This window comes from Stylophora pistillata, chromosome 3, assembly GCF_964205215.1.
Source record: "Stylophora pistillata chromosome 3, jaStyPist1.2, whole genome shotgun sequence".
Classification (NCBI taxonomy): domain Eukaryota; kingdom Metazoa; phylum Cnidaria; class Anthozoa; order Scleractinia; family Pocilloporidae; genus Stylophora; species Stylophora pistillata.
In genome coordinates, this window is record NC_142521.1 from 2826308 (window position 1) to 2851067 (window position 24760).

The 24760-nt window shown below is 40.1% G+C and overlaps 1 protein-coding gene across 1 annotated transcript; it reads right to left on the bottom strand.

The window, feature by feature from the left end:
• Positions 1–903: 903 nt before the first annotated feature.
• On the bottom strand, positions 904–22160 carry LOC111330529 (uncharacterized). The gene is given in 8 exon segments (XM_022935395.2): positions 904–6392; positions 6394–9483; positions 9586–9642; positions 10123–10293; positions 10948–11546; positions 12266–12294; positions 12718–12780; positions 21960–22160. Coding segments are annotated over 7 exon segments (4014 nt in total). The 5' UTR covers positions 12753–12780; positions 21960–22160; the 3' UTR covers positions 904–6359.
• Between the last annotated feature and the right edge of the window lie 2600 nt (positions 22161–24760).

The following is a 24760-nucleotide window of genomic DNA, read 5'->3' on the forward strand; positions in this document are numbered from 1 at the left end:
GTATTATCCTTTTAGCAATACCAAGTAGATTAATGGAATGCAATCCGCAGTTTCCCCAACATCAACATTATCATTTGGCACAAATCCAGGCCAAACAGTAGAAAAAAAAAAAACACTCAAGAAAATTAAAAAGAAGAAGTAGAGAAGTTGTGAAAAATCATAAAATAAAAAAGAAACCACCCAGTATCAATAACACTATTGCGTAGAAAAAAAAAAGGGGGGGGGGGCGGGCAAAAGCGTTCATTAACGCACGAGGTTTGTTTACGTCAGATGTAGGAGACAGCTGAATGACCAAAACACTGATGATCCCACGCAGGTACTCAGTGAGGGGCAACTCTCGAGGATTAAAACTGAAGAGCGCTAACGTATGTTTACATCATCCCAATCAAAATTAGTGTTGGGTACTGTGATGAAGCCAAAGTAAATAAACTCGCGCAAAATAGTCTAGAGAAGGGCGATAACGCATCATTTCATTTCGTTGACGGTAGGTCGACCTTAATATTCTTTTTTACGGAAAGTGAAATGTGAAAATGGACTCCCGAATTTTTCAGTTTCCTTTATGGACGTCAATTGCCAAATTTTATAGTATTGCTCGCGATTATCAGCATGCCAAAAATAGATAAATACAAGCGCTGCTGTGAAAGTAATGCAGACGTAAACAGAAGAAATTTTACACATTGGGAAACGTATGCAAAATAACAATTTTGATATGTGTATATTCACATCACCTGCCTACATTAAAAGTTCAGATTTTGCCTTAGCTGACGGAGGTTTAGCTACTTATAAAATATGTTGCCCAAGGGTACCTTTAAATAAGGAGCAGAAACTGTGCCGAAGAAAACAAAGAAAAGCCAGTAATGTAGGGAATAAAATTGCAAATGAGCTGAAACCGTGGGAGAGCAATATCATTAACTTGGCGCTCTTTTTTTATTCACCGGAGGAGGTCAGTTTTAACCCGACTTACAGGCTACAAATCATTCCTATCGGATGTCAGTATATTTTGCTTGTTACCTCTACAATTACTTAGACGCATCTTGCAACAGCAATTTACATTTTTTAAAAATCCATAATGCAAAATTGGTGCCAAAATTGTAAGTGACTGTCAAAGATTGTTTTTCTTACAAAAGCTTAGAGACAGGTTTATCATACTGTATGCCTTTCGGCTCCGTGTGTTGTTTACATGTCACGTTAAGTGTCCTAGAAGCAATGCATTTTGCAAACCTTAGGCGCACTGAATAGCCTTTACGCGCTACCTCTTTATTAATACTCAAGCTATTATCCGTCTGTTTTAATGAAGATATTGATTATATAGCCTTTATTCCAAGACAAATTCAGTTTTTTTCTCGAAGGCTCTTCGGATTTTTGACACCTCGCCGCCTTGATTGGTAAGTAAACTTGTCCCTTCCCACGTCAAAAAAGAAAATTGTAATCGTTTGTTACTGAATTGAAAAAAAAAAAAAAAAAAAAAAAAAAAGAAAAGAAAAAAAGTTGTTTGTTAACTCAAAATACAAATTTGAATTCTAAAGCTCCTTTTTGACGGTTCTTTGAATAACAAATTGAATATAGGGTAATTATCCCTTTGCTTTTAACTTGGTCTCATAAATCGAGAAAAGCTTTTGGGCCAAAGAAAAGAATGGTTCCCGTGTTTATCATTTAAATTTTGACACCTGTCACTCTTGGATAACCCTGTCTATTTAATATTAATAGCACGTGAGATAGAAGGCGATGTAAACAAGTTTCTGCCTTCTTGTTTCTGCCTGAGGCAAGATCAAACCAGAGCTTAGATGCGATCTTCTCTTGTAGTAGGACGACTGTGCTTGAAATTGTAAGAAATATTTCGCGCAATGTTATTTGTAACGGACAAACCCGTTTCCATGAATGAATGGAAGGAAATTCAACGTGCAGATGTGGAGAAAGTTTACGCACGCAAAAGTTCACGCAAAGATGTCGAAATTTTGAGCCAGAGTATGGAAACCAGCCAAGCGAGTTGTGAAGTGGCGAAACAACAAAACGCTCCCGTACAGGTCAAATGCGGTAGGATCCGTCGCCATTCTTCGTACGAGCCAAATCTCGATGATATCTTAGAGGAAGACGTCGATGGTAACGGAAGAGAGCATAACCGAGACCTTGCCGACATACATCGCGAGCGAGCTCGCAACTCCGGGGTACTGAAGAAAGATCGAGAAGGGCGAACCTGGCGAAAGAAAAACTTCGTCAACAACAATTATACAAGACCGAGATCGTACACAGCTTAACTCTGGCGATTTGCCCATGTTGTTATTTCGAGGTGCGAGACGAACGAACCACTAACAAACATTTTCTTCAAGTCACGTGCAGTCGAGCGCCATGTGCAAAAATAACAACAGCGTCAAACATCTACATAAGATATCAGAAATGAAACCTGAGTCCCTCGGGCATTATACGACACGTTCCCTTGCAGGAAAGCACATTGGAAATGCTGGAAAACACAGGCACTTCTTGATGATGTCTTGAAGATTCTTTTCAAGGAGAGAAATTCCCATTGGGTTGTATATGTAAACACTCATCGCAAATTCATATTTTGATATCTTTAAACTTTCGCATACCGACAGCGAGTGTAACACTTTATGCTTGGTATAAACCTTCATCATATGAGGTGTACATAAAGAAGTCAAGGAACCTCGTTTCTGGAGAGGTATCAGTTGTTCTTCGCATTTTCTGACGAGGTTCTATATAAATTTAGAAAGATAAGATCTTTTGGGTAGCTGCGCTACCCATTTCGTTATTTCTTTTGAGGTTTGCTCATCAAGGCGTGACAAACACGTTCCTGCACGATATCGGATAATGTTTTTCCCACAACGACCATGTTTACGAGCAAAGCGTCAGAATTAGACCTTCATCGCGCCGGTGCAAGCATTATAGCTGTGAATAACATTTCAACATTTGTACGGTACAATCTACAATTGCAAGTTCTGAGTTTCAGTCTGTCGATGGGCCTATATCATTCGCAAATTCGTTCCCAAATTGTTTGCTGATAAAACTCCTAGTTTACAGAAACATGTCAGATTAAGTGCTTTACTCTTAGTTCGCATTCGTAATACCAGTTTCTTAAAGGTTGAAGAAACTGCTGTTTGAGGATAATGGTAATATAAGTGTAATTTTCGTCACCAACTACAGCTGTTCTTTTGTGATTCAAATGACGCTTTGTGAATTAAGAAAAAAACACATAACATGTCCATGCTCCAGTGCAAATGTCATCGAAATTAGTTCTACGTGCTATCTACATTTTACTCATCATTCTTACTGAGTTCGCAGACAGACAACGCGTATTAGATCCCAAAGTTATACATGCATCGAAGAAAAAAAGAACGAATTAAGACGAAATTTCTAATGTGTACAGTAAAATTAAAGTTGAATAAAACATGCGTTTGCAACGCCACACTAGTATTATGTGAAAGAGTTACATATCTGTGGTGAGATATAACTTTTCCTCGTCTTGCTGCCTTTACTTGAGACGTTTCACATGCAGGCGCGTTCCAGAGAATTTTATAATAAATTGCTGTTGATTCAGAACTCGTTTAACGGGGTTGGTCGAATGGTAATGAAGGAGAATTGTCACCTTGACTAGAACGAGATCCTCCGGCTTTCATTTTCTTTTCCTTTTTTTTTGTGATTCAGAAGGGAATCTTTGTCTTCCTTTATTCTCATCTATCTATACATTTTCTGTATTTTTCGTAGATTTACATACTTCACAATTAATGTTCAATGAAATAACGAGCAGAGCTTTGTGAGCAACAAAAATGAAACGCATCACAAAATTTGTGAAATCAAATTTATTTAGTCTATTCATGTACTTTTTTTTTCATCTCGTATAAGACGAAAAGAAAATTTTCGTTTCATGAAAGAAAAGGAAAAAATATATTTTCTGGACATACCAGTTGTTGCTACCTGGTAGATGCTACTGTCTGAACATGTCTATTAAAAACAAAAGCAAAAGTAGAATGACAGGCTCTTTCCGGCTTTTACCACATTTGTATGGCTTTCACTGGAGTGATTACTTTATTTAAGTAATAACATTTCCCCTACACCAAACTTTTACATTTTGGTAGCGCGTCATAAGTGAAAGTTCTCCGTTAAAACAAGCGCAAAATTGAGATTGCCGACATAAAAATTCGCTCTGTATTTAAGAGTTTAGCAACGTACTTGGTTTTCAACCCCGCAGACAATTTCCTAGTCGGCCAGACGACGATAAATCTTTTATTAGTGGGGTCGTTGCTCAGAAGAAACTTTGTAATTGTTCGTTACCATTATGGTCGGTATGTCGAAAGGTTGTTATGAGATCAAATTAGTCTGCGATTAAACCTCTTCCCCAGCTTACATGTGTCACGTCCGAACCTCGACCAACTGACCAATTGTTGTACCCATCATTTCGAATTTATTATTCAGATTTTTTTTCTAGGACCACCATTGACAACCCAAGCATCTAAGGGAAAACCAAAGCGGACTTGCTTTCTTGCCTTTCCAAAGCTTCAGTTTTAAGTCAGTATTTTAGTACCGGTTGTTTGAATAAGCAACGCTTAGCAAATCAAATGCACTGAAATAAAGTTTGATTCATTAAACGAATCAATGCGTTGGGAAGTCAGAATGTTATGAATTGTGGCAGGATGAAAACATTATGAAGTATTCCAATCACGAAAGGGCCGCTAAGTCCCGAGATAATCCCAGTTATTTTGCAAAGTAGAAGTGCAGGTTGAAAAAAAAAAAAGGAAATACCGTAAAACAAACAAAACAACACGAAAAAAAGGTCCGAACATAACAACTATGGGTTCACATATTTGTCAAAAATAGTTGCACCCGATTGAAGCATAAATGTCTTGGAGCCAGTCTCATATCTAAAGCATTTACAAGAGGTCTGGTCGGTAGTCTTTATCAAGACGAAAAAGGAGCAGCAGCTGTTTGTGGTCGGCGGTGAATATAAATGAGGAAGCAACGCTGAAAATTGTGAGCATGCTTATGGCTAACCATTTCCATTGTTTACCTAACCAAAACAGCAAACAGTCGTTAAGTTAATTATTGATGGTTCACCATGAGATGAACATCGTATGGAACTTAACTCAGTGGAGCAAAAAAAAAAAAAAAAATGCTACAGTAAACACCCGCATATAAGAACACATGATTTTGGAGGCCAGGCTGATCAGCTTCTTATTTATCGGGTGCTTAGTGAAACATCAGCCTGAAGGTGTTCTTAAATTGTTCTTAAATTTTTGTTGTTGGAATTCAGAACTGTAACAATACAAAAAAATGCTTGAGATTAAATTGGCATATTTAATGAAAAAGAAAATTAATAAATATCGTGACATTATTGTAAAAATTAGCCTGCAAGAGAAAATCAGCCTTATTACTAGTTAACTAGTGAACAGAACAAGAAAATACATCTAACTTGAAGGGCATGTTATTGTCTTATCCATTTTATAAGAACATTTTATATTTCCAGGCTGATTTTGTTCTTATAAAAATGGTGCTTTATTTGCAAAATTTCAGCCTGATGTTCTTAATCCATGTGTTCTTATATGCGGGTGTTTACTGTATAAATTGTTACTGCTCTGATGGCAAAAAGCTCCTTACTAACTTCAAGGAGGCCACTTGGTGTGACTTGAAAGCTACTGGTAAGTTTATTTCCATCAAGGAAAAAAAAGGGAAAGAAAAAAAAAAACAATTTTCTGAAGCACCATGTTCTAGAAGCCCTAAACTGTCGAATAAGGAAAAACAAGGAGAAACGGGAGTGACGCACTAAAGACGAGCTTGCTCGGTCCAGCTGTTAATAAGAGGAAACTATTTTTGTCTATATTTCAATGCCTCTGATATATTTCTCCCCAACGAGAAGCAATATTGACCCAAGTGTCCCTGTGGAAATGAAATTTGAATGTTTAAAAAGAAAAAAAAAAAAAATCAAGAAACCCATCTGAGTTCCTTGCTGTTTACCTTGTTGGTGAGCCAGTTTGCAAATTCCCCGTTTAAATAAAAATGTAAGCGTTTTAATAAAGCCCTCAGTTTATAGCCTCAAGGTCTTTAGCCAAAAGCCACGTTCTCAGCAATTCCGGGCCTTGACTGTATACATCACCTGGCTTGAAGCAAGCGGCCTGAGTCTATAAAATATTTACTTTTTTCAGTAAAATTCCAACTATCATCTTTGACCAATTTCTCATTCCAGCCAGTTAAAAATAAAACGAAAAGGAAAGTGTCCTTTTGAAAACAAAACACCAAATTTGCCGTTTCAGTCAAATTATATGACGTTATCGGCCGATGAATGGGTACTCTAGACAATAATTTGAGACAATTTTGCGACGGAAAGGTTTTGAAATCAAAAAACGCCCTGTAATTTACACGGGACAAATGGAGGAAGAGCCCTGATTAAGATTCGAGAACAGTTATAGAGCAAGGTTGACTAAACAATTCGCTGCTGCGGTCATCCACATCTGTAATAGCACGTACAGTGAAATAATAAGAGGCCCCTGGAAGAAACTGCGTCATTGTACAAGCCATAGGAAGTGCAAGGGCGTCTACGACACCCAAACTTTGCCATCCCGTTGATTCGCTGGAAGCCGTGGTCACAAAGAGTTCATACTTAATAACTTTTGATTCGTACTCTCTGCTGGTTAGATCCCATGACAACACAATACCATCTCTACTTTGCTCTGCACCGAGAATTGGTTTTAAGTAAGAAGCATTGTCTTTTTGAAGTTGCGAGCCTTCGTTGTCACCCTGTTCTGCTACATCTGAAAAACTCACGATCTGGCCAACAACACCTCCATGTGAATCTAATTGTTTATTGTTTCCTTCTGTCTCCGGATTAGTCACGTCCTTAAAATCGTCTAACAGTTTCATTCCTGGTAAGTTCTGAACAAGTAACGAACGAGTGGTACAACCAGTCCTTGGAGACAAAGCGGTAGCCGGGCAAGATGCCTGAACAGCTGTTACTTCATTACTTTTCAATTCCGACCCTTGCGCATTTCGCAATCTTGTAGTTCTGGGTGCAGGTGATCGAGTGGCAGGCAACACGGTCTTAGTCTGGCTATTTAGTAGTGGTCCTGAGGGCATCGATGGATTCTGCGGGGTAGATCGAAAACTATTGGCAGGTAGTATTGATATAGTAGCTAGGTTTGGAGTTGTAAAAGAGGTTCTTCTTTCAAGCAGATGTCCACTCTCCGCGTTAGACATCGTGAGTGGGTTTCTTTGCCCCTCTCTTGCTGAGTCTCTATCCGAATTATTTCGCCTCAGGAGCGCTAATGACGAGGGTGAAGCATTAGGATGGACACAAGCTCTTGCGTTAGCGGAGTACGGAACCTGACCATGAAGTATACTTCCTGCACCCACCCTTTCTCTTTGAGGGGAAACTGAGTTAGAGTCGTGCAGCACACTAACACTGAGCTGCGAAACAGAGGTTGAGGAAGTATGAACACTGCTTTGACTTTGGTGGACTGGCGGTTGGATTGATTGCTGCAAAAAGGCTCCATTTCTTATATTTTGTGCAGGATAAGGTCTAAGAAACTGTGTCTGAATGGGAGGTCTTTGGTTTAAACAGAAATTGTTAGAGCTTGCCGTAATAAGAGAAGCAGGTAATTGTTCTGCAAAAGATGTTCCACAATGCGCAGCACTTGGTACTGTGAACTGAGGGTTGCGTTGCCAATATTGATGTGCTCTTGGGTGTGGCTTAGGAAGTATAGGAGTGGGCGGCACGTAACCTGCTATCCTCTGATACTGGTGCAACTGTTTCTGTAGTTGCTGCTGTTGCTGAGGTTGCGGTCGATGCTGTTGCTGTTGCAGTTCCTGACGAGGCGGATGCTGCAGTAAAGGCACCTGTTGTTGGTGCATATGAATAGATGGTTGCGTGAGCAACTGGTTCTGTTGCTGAGGATGCAGCTGAGGACTACATTGGTGAGAAGTCGTGGAGTAGCCACCGTCAGTATTATGTGCAGTTTGCTCTTTAGTAAAGTGAAACATTTGTCTTTGCACCGGGTGACTAGCTGGATGCAAATCAACCCCATTAAGAGGAATAACTGGTTGGTCCGAGGCTCTGATGGAGTTTTGATAATGGCTTTTGGACCACTCTTGATTAAGAGGGTTTTGGACGCCGCTGGAACCTATTTGTATTTCCGATGGGTTTGGTACTGCCTGGGAGGAAATTTGAGGTGGAAGGCCCCCAACAAGTTGGTTACCTTGAGCACTCCTTGTACCATCTGGAGTTGTGGGTAAGGCCTGAGGGCACAACATACCCGCTCTTGGAAAGTTCACGTGACCTAGCAAAACATTTGGACGATGGTGACGATTTGGACTGGAGGAGCGTATTTTATTAGCAGGCTCTCCAGTCGGAACTGAACAACTTGACTTGTTTGATGTTTGTGTGCCTGGACGAAACTGTTGTGGATAAGGCAAAGGAATAGTGGGCCGCAACTCTGACACAATCCCATGAGTACGAGCACCAGATGTACTTATGGAAGTTGACACTTGGTTCTTGTTGGAAAGTTGCCCACGAGGTGCCTCGTGATTACCTCCTGTATGCAAGTGCAAATCGTCTCTGCCTCGTGCTGGATTTTGATTTCCAACTGTATGTCTTTGATTTGTATCTGGTGGGCAACAGAAGCAGCCCCCTGGGGGTCGTCGACGTCTACCTGCAGTAGTTAACATTGATGCAACACTTGCATTTCTATCCTGAGTCTGTGTCATTACAGGCCTTGACGATGAAGAATCAGTTGGATGGACTGGCGGAGTAATTTGTCTGATGATTGTGGAGATATTATCTGTGTTATCTTTCGTTATAGGAAGATTCGTCGAATCCAGTCGAGGTCGAGGTAGGATTGGCATTTGAGCCGTCTGCAGAGGTACATTTTGACCAACTGAACTGTTTTCTGAGGACGAAATGACCTGCTGAGGACGAACTGTGGCGATGCGATTTACTGGTCCGGTTGCATGCTGCTGAGCAGAAGTGGAAGAGATACTTCGCCAAGGATCTATGGCACCAGAAAGTTGCCCTGGTTGATCTGTCACTATTACTGCCTGGCGATTTACAGGCAAACTGTTTATTCCCGAACTTGGCGAGGGCAAGTTTGGACCTTGCAAGGGCCTGGCCGAATTACTTTGAGATATAAGAGCTTGGTTTGAAAGAAGACGATGTTCTGGAAGTATAAAATCACAAGGATGTTGACGAGGCTGTTGTGATACAAGGAGGCCGCCAGAAGAAACGTGTTGTATTTTGGGTAGTGGACTGTCCGTTTGGGGAGAATGCGTACATTGCTGTGATTCCATTTGTTTCTGTGACGTGTTCTCTCGCATTATCTCAGAGAGCTTTGGTATTTGAACACGCGCAGATGCATCATTTACCTGTTTCCCGCAAACTTTGATGATGACAGGGCCATCTCCAGGAATGGACGAGGACCCATGTTCCTCTAATGCAAAGGATGAAGCTTTGTCCACGCCTTGACATGCAGACCATGCTCGACTCAAGATCTAAGTGAAGTTACAAGTAACAACTTACGAAATGTAAATAAAGTTAGACCTGTAAGTCTGGCAGTACGTTCATCCTTAAAGGAAACACATTCTCAAACTTACCATTCCCATAGACACTTGAGTACCACGTGAGACAGTCTTAGTCGCTTCTTTTTCTTTCTAAAGAATAAAAGGCTAATAGTTAACCATGTCGCACAGTTTCCCGCCGATAAATATATCCAGTCTCTGTGTCATAAAATCAACTACGTATTTATTCTAATTCATCATCGACTATATGCTAAAATAGGTGCACAAACAGAGATAAGTGCTGCTGAGATGCTGATGTTTCAGAATTCCAGCTTTTCAAAGTTATAAGCTAAGTGGTTTATCTACATTTAACGACTCAGAGCTGATGCACGTTTAGGTGTTACACTTGCCCGTAAAAGCAGCACCAAAGTTTCTCCAGGGAGCGATGATATTGTTTGTAAAATTTGGAGAGACTACTGCAATGGCCAGTCATTAGGCAAGAAAGAGGAAAAAGGTGCAGTACCTTCCAGGCCACTATGAAGCATTGAAATAATTTTAGTTCTTTAAAGCGATTTTTTTCTCCTGAGCACTGGAACAACGATTTGCACCAAGTGTTCTTATGAATACACTGACCTCGTTGTAGAGATTCATCATGGACGTCTGAAGTCTGTCTGCTTTATCTTCAAGCTGCATATTTCTTCTTTCAAGAATCGCCACCTTGCGCCTCAAGGCTGAAACAGTTCCGCAGTATACTGCTGAGTGTTGTAACTTTAACATTCGTTTAGCAACCAAGTCCTTCAGCATCTGAGGAACAATGACAATAAATACAGTCACTAAGCAACATGGAATCTAATTATTTTATACGATAACAAAGTAAAATGTTGCTAATGGTAACGTCATCCATGTGTCTGCATGTCCTCCAACAGATAAGAAGTAAGAACCAATAAAAATGCGTTTATATTCAGCTTCTAATATAACATTTAGTTTATAGTATTGTTTGAGGAAGAAGGATGACTAGTCCAACCGTTGCCTTTATCTGGGCTGATGTTCAACTGGCAGAGATCCTTTTTGCGTCAAAGAGAAAGTGTTGCAATGCACGGCACAAAAGTGTTTCAATGCACAACCAAACGATCATATCGGTTGTAACCAATATGGCTTAGGCAGCGGTTGCCTTGGAAAACAAGAATTAACAGACTCTGGCACTTAAGTTTGTTTGCAGTGTTTTCACTCACCGAGACTTTGATTTGGCATGTGAAATCAATATTTAAAAGGAAAGTACCCTGTTCTTAACAAGTTCGTTACGCATGCCCTTTGCGGGAGCCCGATAGCCTGAAGTTTCGCTCGTCAAAATCTTTAACGCTGGAAGAGCAAAGAATTGGAACGACTGGGATAAATGGAATGAACATTGTGTACGACAGTACTTATCCAAGAATGAAATAAGATGTTCAAGTAATCTACCTTGCGGAATCGACGTTTGAACACATCGCTGGCATCACCTGTTATTTCATCTGCATCGATAGAACCAGGGCTTCCTTCGCTGACAAGCGAGTTTCGAAACGCAGGTTGATTCACAGTACTTGCTCTCTTTTTACGAACACTTCTGATTGATGATGAATTCTTTGATTGTTTTCTTTTGCCTAGATTATGAAAACTGGAAGAGGAACTCACTTCAATTTCGGGTGATGATCGCTGCACTGAAGAGCGCTTGCGTAAGCTCCTTCGAGATTGAGTCCTGGCTATAGCAGGCGAGGCCCTAATACAAGGATAAATTCTTTCATTTATGAGTCCTGATTCATTCTCAGCAGACATTTCATTCATCATTGGGATGGTAGGACTTGCGTATCCTTGGTTATCATTACTTGAGTCAGGTCTGGTTTCGTCCAAAAAGGTTTCCCGAAAACTACTGTCATAGAAGTCCTTTTGTAATGCGACACATGTAACTTCAGGCGTTTCACTGCAGTCCACTGGTTCTTGTTTGATTCTGTGCAAGAGGTCTACATTCAAGTGGACGACAGCATGTCCTTCAGTGCTATCCTCGGTACAATCTTCATCTGCAGCTTAGAGATACCGGTCGCGAATTTAATAAAAAGGCAAAGTGAGCAAATGTGCTTTTAATTATCCTCTAGATCTGAAATCCTCCAGAGGATTATAAATTTCTTATTAGCTATTTCCGTTAATCACAGCCACTTAAAAACGAGACGATGCGGAACAACCCTACCTTTATACAAGACTATTTATTGCAAAGAAATCGGGATCGAGAGCCTCAGGAAGTTAAGCGATAAATCTACCAGACATCTCTGTGTGAGAAGCAAAGGAACGACTGCAAATGAATCACACATTTCGCGCTTTCGGATCTCCACGATGAATCACTTTCCGTCATATATTGTCGGTTCTCAAACACTCGAAAACAATAAAAGCATCACTTTTCTCGTGTTTGGAAACCCTGAGGAAACCCTAGCACTCGTTTTTGAAATAACACATTAGAAGCTGACTTTGCGTAGCTATTTTCGGTGAGACCGGGAAATATCACCTCATTAGAAACCTGAGCTGATCCTAACCCGAGCCAAACCTGGGGTAGATGGTGTGTGCGACCCCAACTTCTATAAACTTTTCTGCGGTCATCTTTGAGATGAGTACTTTTTGAGATGATTGAGTACAGAAACATGAGCAGATTACTCTACAGATAGCAACAACTTACTCAACATCTATGCTGAAAAAAAAAAATATATATATATATATATATATATATATATATTAAAAATGGAGTAAAACCTACCAGATGTGCTTAAAAGAGGTGTTTCAAGCCTAAAAAAACCAATAACACCATATAAGGAGGGCATCTTACACGTTAAAACACTGCTTCATTGTCACACTAATGACGGATCATAAGACAACAAGCATGCACACACATGAAGTTATTTTAAACCCTGACGATTGTTTTCCTGTGCTTTTGGAACTCTTTACACCGGTGCCAAATATATATTTTGATTGCTGAAGCCTCAAAAATGTCCAGCGAAGCCGCGAGAGGAATGGTCTCTATCTCTTTCTGATCCACGGCACCTTTACCTTCATTTCCATTGAAGACTCAAAACGTCGCCAACAAGGCAAGCTTTCCCGTGAACCTGAATCGTCCCCGCCTTATCTAGAAGCGCGAGAAAGGCAGCATGCAGCTAAGAGTATGAACTATGGGCTACTTTTTTTTCATCGACTAAAGCATGTATACCTTACCTTCTTATCTTGCTTGGAATTACATTCGATTCCATGACATGAAAAATGTCCCGGGATATATTTCTATGAACAAAAAAGTCACAAATAGCACCATAGCATCAAATCAACAAATATTATGGGACATGTCGATGCCCCTTGAATGCGACAGCTGGCGTTAAAAACACTCTATGCCTTGTGAAATCTTATCATTATTACAAGATCTTTCAGGAAACGACCTCCGTGGCATCACGAGAGCAAAAGAACGGTAACTTTCATCACAAAAACAGTCGAGCAATCGCAAGTCTTTTTAAGGTTACCGTGCACCTTCAGAGGTGTCTCGCGTGAAAGCGACTATATCAAATAAAAGCTTATAGGACTGGTATCAGACTATACCATAAATTGTCGAATTTTTCACGACTTCTAAATGCAAGCGCCCGAATCACCTTTTAAGAGCTTCAAGTCAAAGGCAATTTGTTCGATTGCTCTCAGATTTGATAGTAGCTAGTTTTACATATAAACAACTAAAACGTGTCTCCGAATTTGTTATTTTCTAAATACTTTTTTCAAGAGCGATTTTTGTACGATCACTCCACATTTTTTTAATCCTATTTCAAAAATGTTCTGTAACTTTTCACTGAAATTGAATGTAGCAAATCGTAGACACGTTTCTTTAGCGCTTTGGCCCCGGAAACGGAGGAACACATTAAATAAGCGAAAAACAAAATTCGCTTTAACATGTAACGTTCAAAAGGTGACTTGGGCGCTCGCATTTAGAAATCGTGAAAATTCGACAATTAATTTTTTTCTCAAAAATTTTGGTATAGTCTGATAGCCAGTCCTATAAGCTTTAATTTGATATAGGGGTTTAGATATCTACAGTTTAAACCGGACGCGCTACATCGCTTGCACGCGAGACACCCCTGAAGGTGCACGGTAACCTTAAGCTCTTACACAGTGAACCAAAATTTGCTCGTAAACAAAATTTTTGCTCAATGGATCTCTTTACTCCAGCAATACGCTCAGAATGCAAAACTGTGCTCGAACGTCCCCAAATTAGAGCCTTTCGGCACTAGCAAAAAAGTTGTTTATTTCGACAAATTTTCCGTCATCACCAACAATTTGAAAGTGTGGATGCCGGATTGTCGCGACTTGACAAATGTTGGCCGAAGCGGACAAACCTTCAAACGCACCGCCGACAAAAATTTATTTGTCCTGTAAAATCGGGACAAATTCGACTATATTAACAACATAGGCATGCTACGCATGTAGGAGTAATTTTTTCGGATGAGTGAGTTGAAAATGGACACTTAATAACTGATGTTTGTATTTTTGTAAAAGAAAAAGAGCATCTATTTTCAAAAGATATCAGTGGAATAAAAGATCAGACACACGTATTTTATGATCTATAACCACTGATGTCTGAATAGTTTTAAGCAAAAAAACTGCATTAGTGGCACGCTTCCTGCAATCGCCTTCACAGACAAGACCAAATAACGGCCTGCTCGCAGGCAAATACTATGCATACTGCAGTTCCTTCGTCAGTGACAAAATCAAAATCATTCAGTTACAGCTACTTGCCTCAAAAATATTCTTCTACATAATATTGCAGTAACAAGCAAATTGAAATTATATTCTTTTATCTCCAATAGCCTCTAACCAAAAACAACTTTCGGCATTGAGCTCCCTTCTTGGACTACAATGTATTGGACGAAGTATCATATTTCAATGAAATTCATGTGGGCATAGCAACGTGGGCTCCTAATTCGGCAGTTGTCTATCTGAACTTTGCCCGATGCGTGTGAAATACGTGATAAAATGTAGGTTTTTTTACAGGGAATTTACGTTATGGGGTGAAGTTCAAGGTAGCTAAAAGCGAATTTGATTGGTAGAAAACGTCTAAGCACGTAAAAATTTCGTGAAAAATTGACCAACAGTAGTATTATGTTCCATGTGAAATTTCTTTCAGTGAGGTAGGATTATGTCATAAAATCAGCATTGTTTACTGGAAAATGGGATTTCATCTGAGAAAGTCTAGTCCATAGTGATGAGTAAAGTAAACTTTAAACAGAATTAGATCGTTTTCACTCACGGCACTAATTGCTTAGCAACGGTCGCTATGCCGCCATATTGGTGGACCAAAATTGTAAACAAATCGAGTCGCGCGTCTACAGTAAGAATGGTTTTCTGCTGGACAGTCGATTGTGGAAGCAAAAGCAGTCCGGGTATTGGTCTTACATTTTGTCGAGTACCATCCATTGTAACAAATCAAGGAGAAGAGGCGAAGAACTTGTCTCGCGAAAGGCGTTCACGCTGGATTTCTGCCATCAGTCGAGCAGATGCAACACAAAAGATTCTTGAGAACGATCGAGTATGTGGCCGTCATTTTGTCTCAGAAAAAGCAGCGGCTAGTTGGGACAAATACAACGTAGACTGAGTTCCGATGTTAAAGCTGGGTCATAACGAGAACTTACAACAAAAAAATCTCGAGAAAGCGTCCGAAAGGGACCGGAGAGCTAACGAGAAAGAAAGGAAACGGAAGAAGCAACTCGAGAGAGAACGAGTACTGGCAGAGGAAGCCGCAGCGAAGAAACTGAAGTTGAATGAAGAGGGTCAGCAAGTTTCTGATGTCTGTTTTGTCGAAGAACCTCCGAAGTGTGTGGATTCCAGCGTTCAAACAGAAGAGTTTGACTACCTTGTTGCTTCAGACCCATCGCACACGCAGCGGACTCTTAGTGAGGATGAATTTCGAAAATATGACGACAAGGAAGTAAAATGTTACACTGGATTACCTTCGTTCGATATCCTTAACATTGTTTTTCATTGTATTCTTCCCTTTGTTACTCGTAAGTCCCGACTTTTGTCTCCTTTTCAAGAGTTTATTATATCATTGATGAAGCTCTAACTAAATATGCTGTTTGAAGATCTGGCGTACAGATTTAGCATCTCTGTGTCAACTGTGTCGAGATCTTCAGCCATCTCTGACAGGCTGTCTAAGAGTGCATCTAGATCTGCTTTCATTTTCTTCGCAGAGGTAAAGTTGATGTCACGAACACGTGCATACCCGACTTATCTTACATACGAGGGAAGAATCCACAAACACTTAAGTTGTGTGCACGATAATTTTCCGTTCAGTTTTGTCCTTGCCTCAATGAAGTATAAAACACAGGCAACCTGCGAGCACGACTCTCCGAGACCGGCCTTACACCCACAGCAGTGGGCAGACAAAATCGTTTCCGACTTTTCGGTAATGATCCAGATAGAAATCAAGTCTTCGTTCATTCTTTGCAAACGCCTTACGTTCGCTAAAACGATAGATTTATTGTTGTTGTGGACCTGTACGCTTGAAATGAGCCCCGATACCATTTGATTGTATGCTTGAAGGCTTCGAAAGGCTTTAAATTGTTGTTTACTGTAAAAGCTAGTCTCCAGCACAAGGTAAAACAGCAGGTTCGTCGATTCCACCGGAGGTAGACAATCAGGCTCGAAGTTCTTGCCCTCCATCAAGACTGAGTCGATTCCAATCGCTGATATTTTCTCAAGATAACGTTGTTTGACCTTATTCTCTAACCTGTTTGCATAATCTGATAAGGGTATTACAGGTGAGGTTATCCCGGCTGAGGCGGATCCAGGGGTGGTTCGGTCGAACCCCCTAAATTATCCCTCAAAATACTGGAAATCATGATTCCGAAGACCTAATTTTCAAAATCTCCCGGGGGAGCATACCCTCGGACAATTCTCCGAGCCCCCCTTGACTAAATCCTGGATCCGCCCCAGCCCGGAATATTTAGCCTCGCTTAACTGCACATCACTCTCTCGAGGGCAGGCCTCCATTTTGAAATTTCGCGCGAGAAGTGGTCCACCAATATGGCGAACGGAAGTTTCGTGACGTCACGTGCAAACCATCTATATTTAGTTCATGGAGAACTTTTAAAAGCTAAGAAACGGATATTTAACATGGCAGTCGACGTAGAAAGTAAACAGAACTTTGTGGTCTTTTCGACCTCAGCAAAAACAGCAATCACGAGGTAAAAACAATATTGTAAATCAAATATTTTACCTGAGTCAGCAAAACTAGCCCTTCCAAAACATAAAGCTCTGGTACCGGTGATAATTTCGTGTAGGGCCTTTAGTTGACGGCGCGTGCGTTGTAAGTGAAGAAGCGGTACAAAAATCACGTTCTAACTTCTAAATGGTAGCAAAATTCCCTGACGACCTTTTCTATCCCAACAGATCATAGTGAAGAAGTCCTCGCGAAGTACAAGAACCGTTAATAATTTGGATATATCAACAAAGTTGAAGTGGTAAATTGGCCACCGTAACGATTACAAAAGCTGACGTTTCGAGCGTGAAGGGCTAACGCTCGAAACGTCAGCTTTTGTAATCGTTACGGTGGCCAATTTACCACTTCAACTTTGTTGATATATCCAAATTATTTCGTTACTCCCACCGACGCAGCCCCAAACAGTTTCTTTCGAAACTATCAGCCTTTACACAAGAACCATTACACTGGGTAGATGAATTCACAATTCTTGTTAATGTCATTCTTGATGTGTGTCAATATTGGGATGATTCCACCGCAACGTGTCGTGATATCGTGATAATTTAATGACATGATTGGCACGAGGGGCGAAATTCTAGCGCTCTGATTGGTATAAACATTCCCCGGTACTGTGATCTGATTGGTGCGAGATACATACCCTCATACGGCAATCTGATTGGTACGAGGTATATACTCAAATGCGGCAATCTGATTGGTGCGTGATACATACCCTAATGCGGCAATCTGACTGGTACCTGATACATACCCCTTATGCGGCAAACTGATTGGTACATACCCAAATGCGGCAATTTGATTGGCATGTAAAAATCTCGGGGATTTTACTGAAACCTTATAAAATGCATTAGGTTGAATCCTAGAAATTGGAGTTGGAATCCTTTGGCTAACAATGCCAGCAGACCATGATCAGGCACTGACGGAATTTGACAGCTCTGAAATATTTAGTGCGGAAGCAACAGAAGAAAAAAAACACACTTGTCATGAAAACGTTTGTCCTTCCATTGAGTCGGGACAATTTTAGTTTTGTCTGCTACTGTGGAAAGGCCCCTTAGACTATGAATCAGGGCAGGACACGTGTTTTTACACCCTTGAAGAGACTTTAGACGAGTCAGGGAGAGGTTTGCTGGAAGTCTAGCACTAATACTTTTAAGTGCCAGACCCCTAGAAGACCTTTGGCCGGCTCGTGTTGCTCAAAGCTTCATATTTCCCACGGATGTAGAAACCATCGTGGCTAAACACTGATAGTGAAGGTCTGCTTGCAGGTTATCTCCATATAGAAAACAGAAGGCTCTTCTCATGACCAAGCGAACTGATCCATGAGAAAACTTAATACTTAACTTGCCCTTGAGCGACCCGATTATGCAAAGCTAGAATAGAGCGTTTTCACTCACGTGACCAAATTTCTTTATCGTCATGGTAACCGACTTCATCCGCCATGTTGGTGTTCTATGATAATCAGCTGTGAGTATTGTGAAAGGAAACATTTGGAGCACATTTTACGGTTTTGAGAAGACAATAGTGTAATATTTATATTTTCGTTATCACGTTCCTTTGCCTTGTCATTAGCTGTGGGAACAAAACAGGGAAGAAGTGGTCTAACGTCGGAAAAGTAATGTTTTTTCGTGTCCCACGTGTTCAGTATAGCCAAGGAGAGTACATCGAAGAACTTACTTCTGAGCGAAGAAGAATGTGGATCTGTGCGATAAGTAGAGATGACTTAACTGATGATATTTAAGAACGCGATAGGGTCTGCAGCCGGCACTTCGTTTCAGAAGAGGCTGCGAAAGATTGGGATCGATTCAACGTAGACTGGGTCCCTACCCTCCATCTTGAGCATTCAAATATGCAGGTCCATTGCATCGGGCAACTATTTTATTTTCAATATAATAAAGTGGGTATTCTTTCTCTCCAAAAATTTTGTAACTGTAGATGTACCTTAAGCAGTCTAAAATTTAGGAAACATTTTCAATACACCAGATTCTAAAGACTGATATAAATGGTTTCTCATTTTAGAGACATCAAATTGCATTGTTTCAGGGTGTATACAATAAGCAAGGCATGTAGCAAAGCTGGCAGCAAATACTCCACAGTCACTGCTATTTGTCTGTTGTTGCACAGGGACAACTTGAATGCTAGTAAAATTTGAACGTCCAACAAGATTGAGTACCTGCTCGTGTACTTCATTTAGAATAATGTTATGATACAAACTGTCATACAAGTTGACAGTGCTATCTTCAGACCCTACTGAGCTTACACATACCCAGTGGGCATTACCAGTATGCAGAATCTGAACAAATTACCTGATTAAAGTTTCTAACAGGGCCCAAAGTTGGTCTCTGAAAGCCCTCCATATCTGGATTAATGTGTCTTAGACAAACATGTACTTCATGGATAATATCACAGTCAAGCCAACCATTGGGTGATGAAATCAATTGGTAATGCCCATCATTCAGCTTTGCAAGTGATGCTGTCTTTTCTGAAGAGCATTTTGAATCACCAGTTATCACAACACTATCATCAGATGCATTGAAAGTGTCATTAACAACCTTTGTTCAGTTTTTCCTCCTGATTTACACACCATACATTCCCAAGTTGTCATTGCATTGTTCAGCACCTGCTTGAAGTATAAGCAGGGCAAATGAAAAAACTTTCTACCTTGACAAAATGGGTTGTGGCATTTCAGTAGTTTATCTGAACAGTGGCTTTTGTTTGCATGTGCAGATAAAATCTAATTTGAGAGCTTCATCCAAAATATCTCTTGTCTGTTTGCATTTTGATTTTTCATTTTTGGCTGCTGGTGTTTTTAGACACAGGGGACAAAACCACTTGTTAGGTACTTTTGGAATTTTCAAACAAGATAAATGAAAAGTAGAGATAGGACATGCTTGGTCTGTGCATGTTACCACAGGCCCTGTAGCTGCTAGTCTGCAAAAACAAGCAGAACTGGGATCAGGGGATGAATGAGACAAACTTCACTTTTGAGTATGCCACCTTCCCAAAATTTCTGGTGGCACACAGTATCTCCAGAAGTGATTAAGTTTGGAAACAACAGAGTGCCAGTGGCTGACATCAGGCAAAATTCTTTTACAGAAGAGATCAATTTGCTCATGAAAACCACAAACAACAAAGTCACAATAAAGCTTTTCAGCAGTGAATATTTACTGTTGAATTTGGTAAAAGTAGGCATGAGTTATAGTTGTTAATATACTGCACCAAGTCTGCATCCTTTAAACAATAGGGGCATTTGACCTCCCCACATCCATTCCCACAGCAATCACACCTACACAAAAAGTCAGGTGTGGCATGTAACCATGGATGTTGTTTATTGATAAACGTGCCACATTTCGTTACCTGAAAGTTGATGTGCTTTTCCTTCATGATCTTTTCATAAGTTTCAATAGCAACACTTTCATGTTTACAGCCATGTTCTGTAGACTTCTATACGTCTTAAAATAGTCCTTACTGTAATAACTCGTGTCAAGCACCAAAAACAACAATAAATCCATCGATTCGACCAGAGGCAGGCACTCTGGATCGTATTTTTTGTCTGATAACAAGAGAGGATCGATTCCAACACAAGAAATCTTCTCTAAATAACATTTTCTCACGTGGGGATCGAGTGTGTTCGCATAATCTGAGAGAGGATATCCCGCCATGTTGAAAAATGTGGAACACCAACATGGCGACTCAACTTTCCCGCGAAATTTGTGACGTCATGAACAAACGCTCTATTCCTGGAGGTTCCCGCGAAAACGATTTGGCCATGAAAAGAAAAGAATTCTGCTTGACTCATGTAAGGGTCCGTTGCACATGTGAAAGTTTTGTATAAATATAGGAATCAGACAACGTTGCTTAAGACTCTAGCTGGATATCATTATCCAATTTGAAACGAAGACATGTTTATGCGTCCATAAAGTTTAGCCCTGTAGTCATGCCGAAATGAAATCCATTTCCGAGAAAAAATTGCTTGGATATTAAATAAGATATCACTACCAACATTTCTGCTTATTAGTCCACAGAAACTAAAGATATCAATCCATCTACTAACTTGCAATTTCCGCTGTCACATTGTAGCTTGATTAGCAAGCGGTTTCGTGCGTGTTCAGTGGTTCCCCATATCCACAGGTGGAGAAATTTTCTCTCGTACGGCTCCGCCGCTCATTCTGTACGGCAATCAAAACACCCTTGAACCACCCATGAAATTGATAAGCGTCTCATTCAACGCCTTCGAACATCGGAAAGTTCATCTGTGAGGTGTTTGATATCATCAAACTTGTATTGACCTTTGTATAATTTATCTTGTAACACTAGACTATTTCGACCTGTTGATATTTTCACTTGATGCTCTTGACTTCGATTCACTGGCGTACTTCACAGAAAGGAATACAAAGATACAGTTCCAGCATGACAGTTCCAGCACGAATTTGATCGGAGGTTTGGGTTAAAAACGATTCCGTGTCACACTTGATAAGTGACCCAGCTTCAGCAACCCGAAATAGAGGAAAACATGAAGAAAAAGGCCATTATCAATTGCGACACAAATTAGAACCCTTCTCCAGAAAAGGATGCACTAAAAAATGATTTTATCACAGTTTCTGTGATACTACTGAAATAAACAGCATGCTCACCGCATTAGATAAACAGTGCAATATGAAACCAGTGCAATGAAATCCATTTTCTTGAAACACTTGGTGTTAATATGATACCTCGAAACATAAACCCTTACTTAAATTTCATTCGAGTATAGTTAATGAACGTATTACGTCGAGGGCGAATCTCACATGACGTGAATCACGCGGATATTTTAATTTATTTTGGCTTTTGAATCGCGAAACGCCCCCTGAGAGTTGCGATAAAATTACAAGCAGCAACTCCAACCAACAGAATTTAGGCAAAAAGCAGTTCTTCAACGAATAAATAAATGTTGTAATGGATACTTCGAAGGAACTAATAACTGCCCATCTCAATTTGATTTTCCGACTGATCGCCCTTCATTCTGCATTTCTCTCCAATTCCTACCATAATGAGCTGATCCCTGAAAGTCTTTTGGAAGGGTACAAAGTGGCCACAACATATTTTGTTTTTATTCTTGAGACAAAAGTAGCTGTAGATATAATATTCCCAGGCTTCGACAGATGCCTACATGAAGATTTATAGTTAGGGTGCCATCAGGGATTACCAACCAGTATATATCCATTGCACTTACCGTGTAAGGTTGCAGTTCTTGTAGGTTATCACTAGAATTAGTGTCCCAACAAAATAATCCTTGTTTTTCAGCCGCCAAAATGTCGAACCACACCATGTAACGCCCACGTGCAGCCGGCATTCGCTGTTACTTTTTCGAGAACCGTTTAGACGAGTTTCGAGGCGCCTTCACTGTAATTCGAAACCGCGAGAATATTGTTTACAAGTTACGGTTTCCTTTGATTTAATTGGAGACAAAGGTAAAGATCTACATACGCCTATCAATACCTGAACATGTTTAGTATTTGGTTACAAAGCTAAAGTAGTGATAGACACATATCTGTGGGAGACAAAACCTGGACTCCTTTTTTTGTTGAATGTATTTATTTTGGTTTGAAATGAACTTTCAGCACCTGAATTTTGATACACTTTGCATCTTGAAAATCGAAGGGATCGCATTACTTATTGATAAATTACTCTTTGTTCAGAAGTGTCAACAAGTTAAAAATACAATAGATGCGTGGCTGCCAACCCAGTAGCTCATAGATCTTTAGTTGTCACCGTCATCTGGCCAGCAGACTTAATTTGTACAAAGGTGTCATGAGACTAAGTAATTTGAGAATGAAAATAAATTACAAATGAACCTTCCCACCTCTTTTTTTTCCTTCAACCACACTGTCTTGAACTCTGTAAAGGCTGCTTTTATTACTGCTGGTTAACCTTAACCCCCATACTACCCCATTTCGTGGTTATAATTGTGGCTCTCTTTAAAATAGAGAACGGGGAACGGGAAACGAAAAAATAAACAGTGGGGAACGGGAATCGAGGAACGGGGAATTGAAAATGAAGAATCGTTAAAAACGGGAATCTTTAAAATGGGGAATCTTTAAAAGCGGAAATCTTCAAAACAGTAAATCTTTAAAAGCGGAAATCTTTTAAAGTGGGAGCCTTTAAAAGCGGGAATCTTTAAAACGTGGAATCTTTTAAAGCGTGAAATTAAATCGACCGAATCTATAAGCGGTCTGTGGAAAAGCTGGTTTTTGTCTCATAATTTTACGCAAGTGAATTCAGAAAAGTTCGCGACTGTTGACAGTAGTAAAACTACGCGACAGTGGAAATCCAGCCTACCGGTTTGTTCGACGTGATAATTTTGTTTTTGGCGTATGGCAGTGGCACTCGACATTTAGGTTTTCGTCAGTCTCAGAATGGTAAGTCAGTCATCGGCACTATTTTGCAATTGAATAGTCTGATCTACAGCGTTTTTCGTTATCGACCTGAGGCATTCCTTTTTGGGAAACCGGTGGAAGGGAAAAAGAACGCCTGATACAATCACTACACGAGTCTTCTGCCCGTATTCCAGAATTTGGCATTTAGTCTGAGTAATATTGTTCGTAAAACATTGACGGATTAAACAAAGACATTTCAAATTGCTATTTCCTTCTCTAGAAAGTAAACATGTACCATGCTCCTTTTAAAGAATGCCCCTTTAAAGATTCCCAATTACCCCATTCTCAGTAGTCCAGAACTGATTGGACGTTTTGTTTCATTGGCCGTAAAACATTGACGGATTAAAGAAAGACACTTCAGACTGCTATTACCTTTTTCTAGAAACTAAACATGTACAATGCCCCTTTTAAAGAATGCTCCTTTTAAAGATTCCCCATTTTAAAGATTCTCCATTTTAAAGATTCCCAATTACCCCGCTAATCCCCGTAGTCCAGAACTGATATGGCATTTTGTTTCATTGGTCGTAAAACATTGACGAATTAAATAAAGACATTTCAAATCACTATTCCCCATCTCTAGAAAGTAAACACGTTTATTGTCCCTTTTAAAGATTCACCATTTTAAAGATTCCCAATTTACCAATTCCCTGTCCCCGTTCCTCATTCCTCATTCCTTGTTCCCTAATTTAACGATAGCCGCTTCATTATACATGAATAAAGGAGTTTATCCATCCATCTAGACACACTCAATGATATTGCAGAATGTGTGACTAAACGCTCAAGCGGATGACCCCTATCAGCTGTTTTTTTTCGGAAATTTTTTGTCTAATTCCCAAAGCGAAAGTTGTACACACCATAATACCTTGCGTGTTTTATTTCATCGACAGTTTCGATGTGAATACTTTTCTTTGATAATAGTCTGATTTTGTTACGAATTGATGTTGTAATGTACATAATAATATTTGTTTTTGGTGAGCCGAAGTCACATGCGGCGTATAATTAACTCCCACATGGGTATTACGGCCTAGGCCTCTTTTCCGTTTCTGTCTTAACGATGGTCGCATGTGTTCATGTAACGCGTTCAATAAAAGTTAAGTAAGAAGTTAAGGTTACTTCACAAAAAATAATTTTTCCTTTTATTTGACTAATTTAAAGTCAAACATTTTACCTAACGTTTATGTCCCAAACTTACCAGCAGTGGCAAAGACGGTACGATGGTTCCTGTTATCAACTTCGCCCTGCTCTAAACTTCCCCCTCTAAAAACAACGTTAACTGCAATTCTGTATTGCTTCCCTCTGTAAAAAGACATTTTTTTCACTCACCAGAAATATATCTTTAGTACTTACCTAACTTTCAAGATGGAATTGCCTGATCTTTCGTATGTGCTGTAAAAATCAGCATGATCTGCTCTTCATCTGTCACGCGATGTTAGACCCCGTCTTCATTGCAGCTCTCTAATTATTCTCTTATTCCCCTCCTAGCCTGTTCCATGTAACCTAAGTGTGACGCAAAACCAATCAAGCTCCTTTACTCAGTGATTTGAGCCAACAGTATTTCCGTATTTAGCCGATTGGATAGTGTACTGTCGGGGCTGGA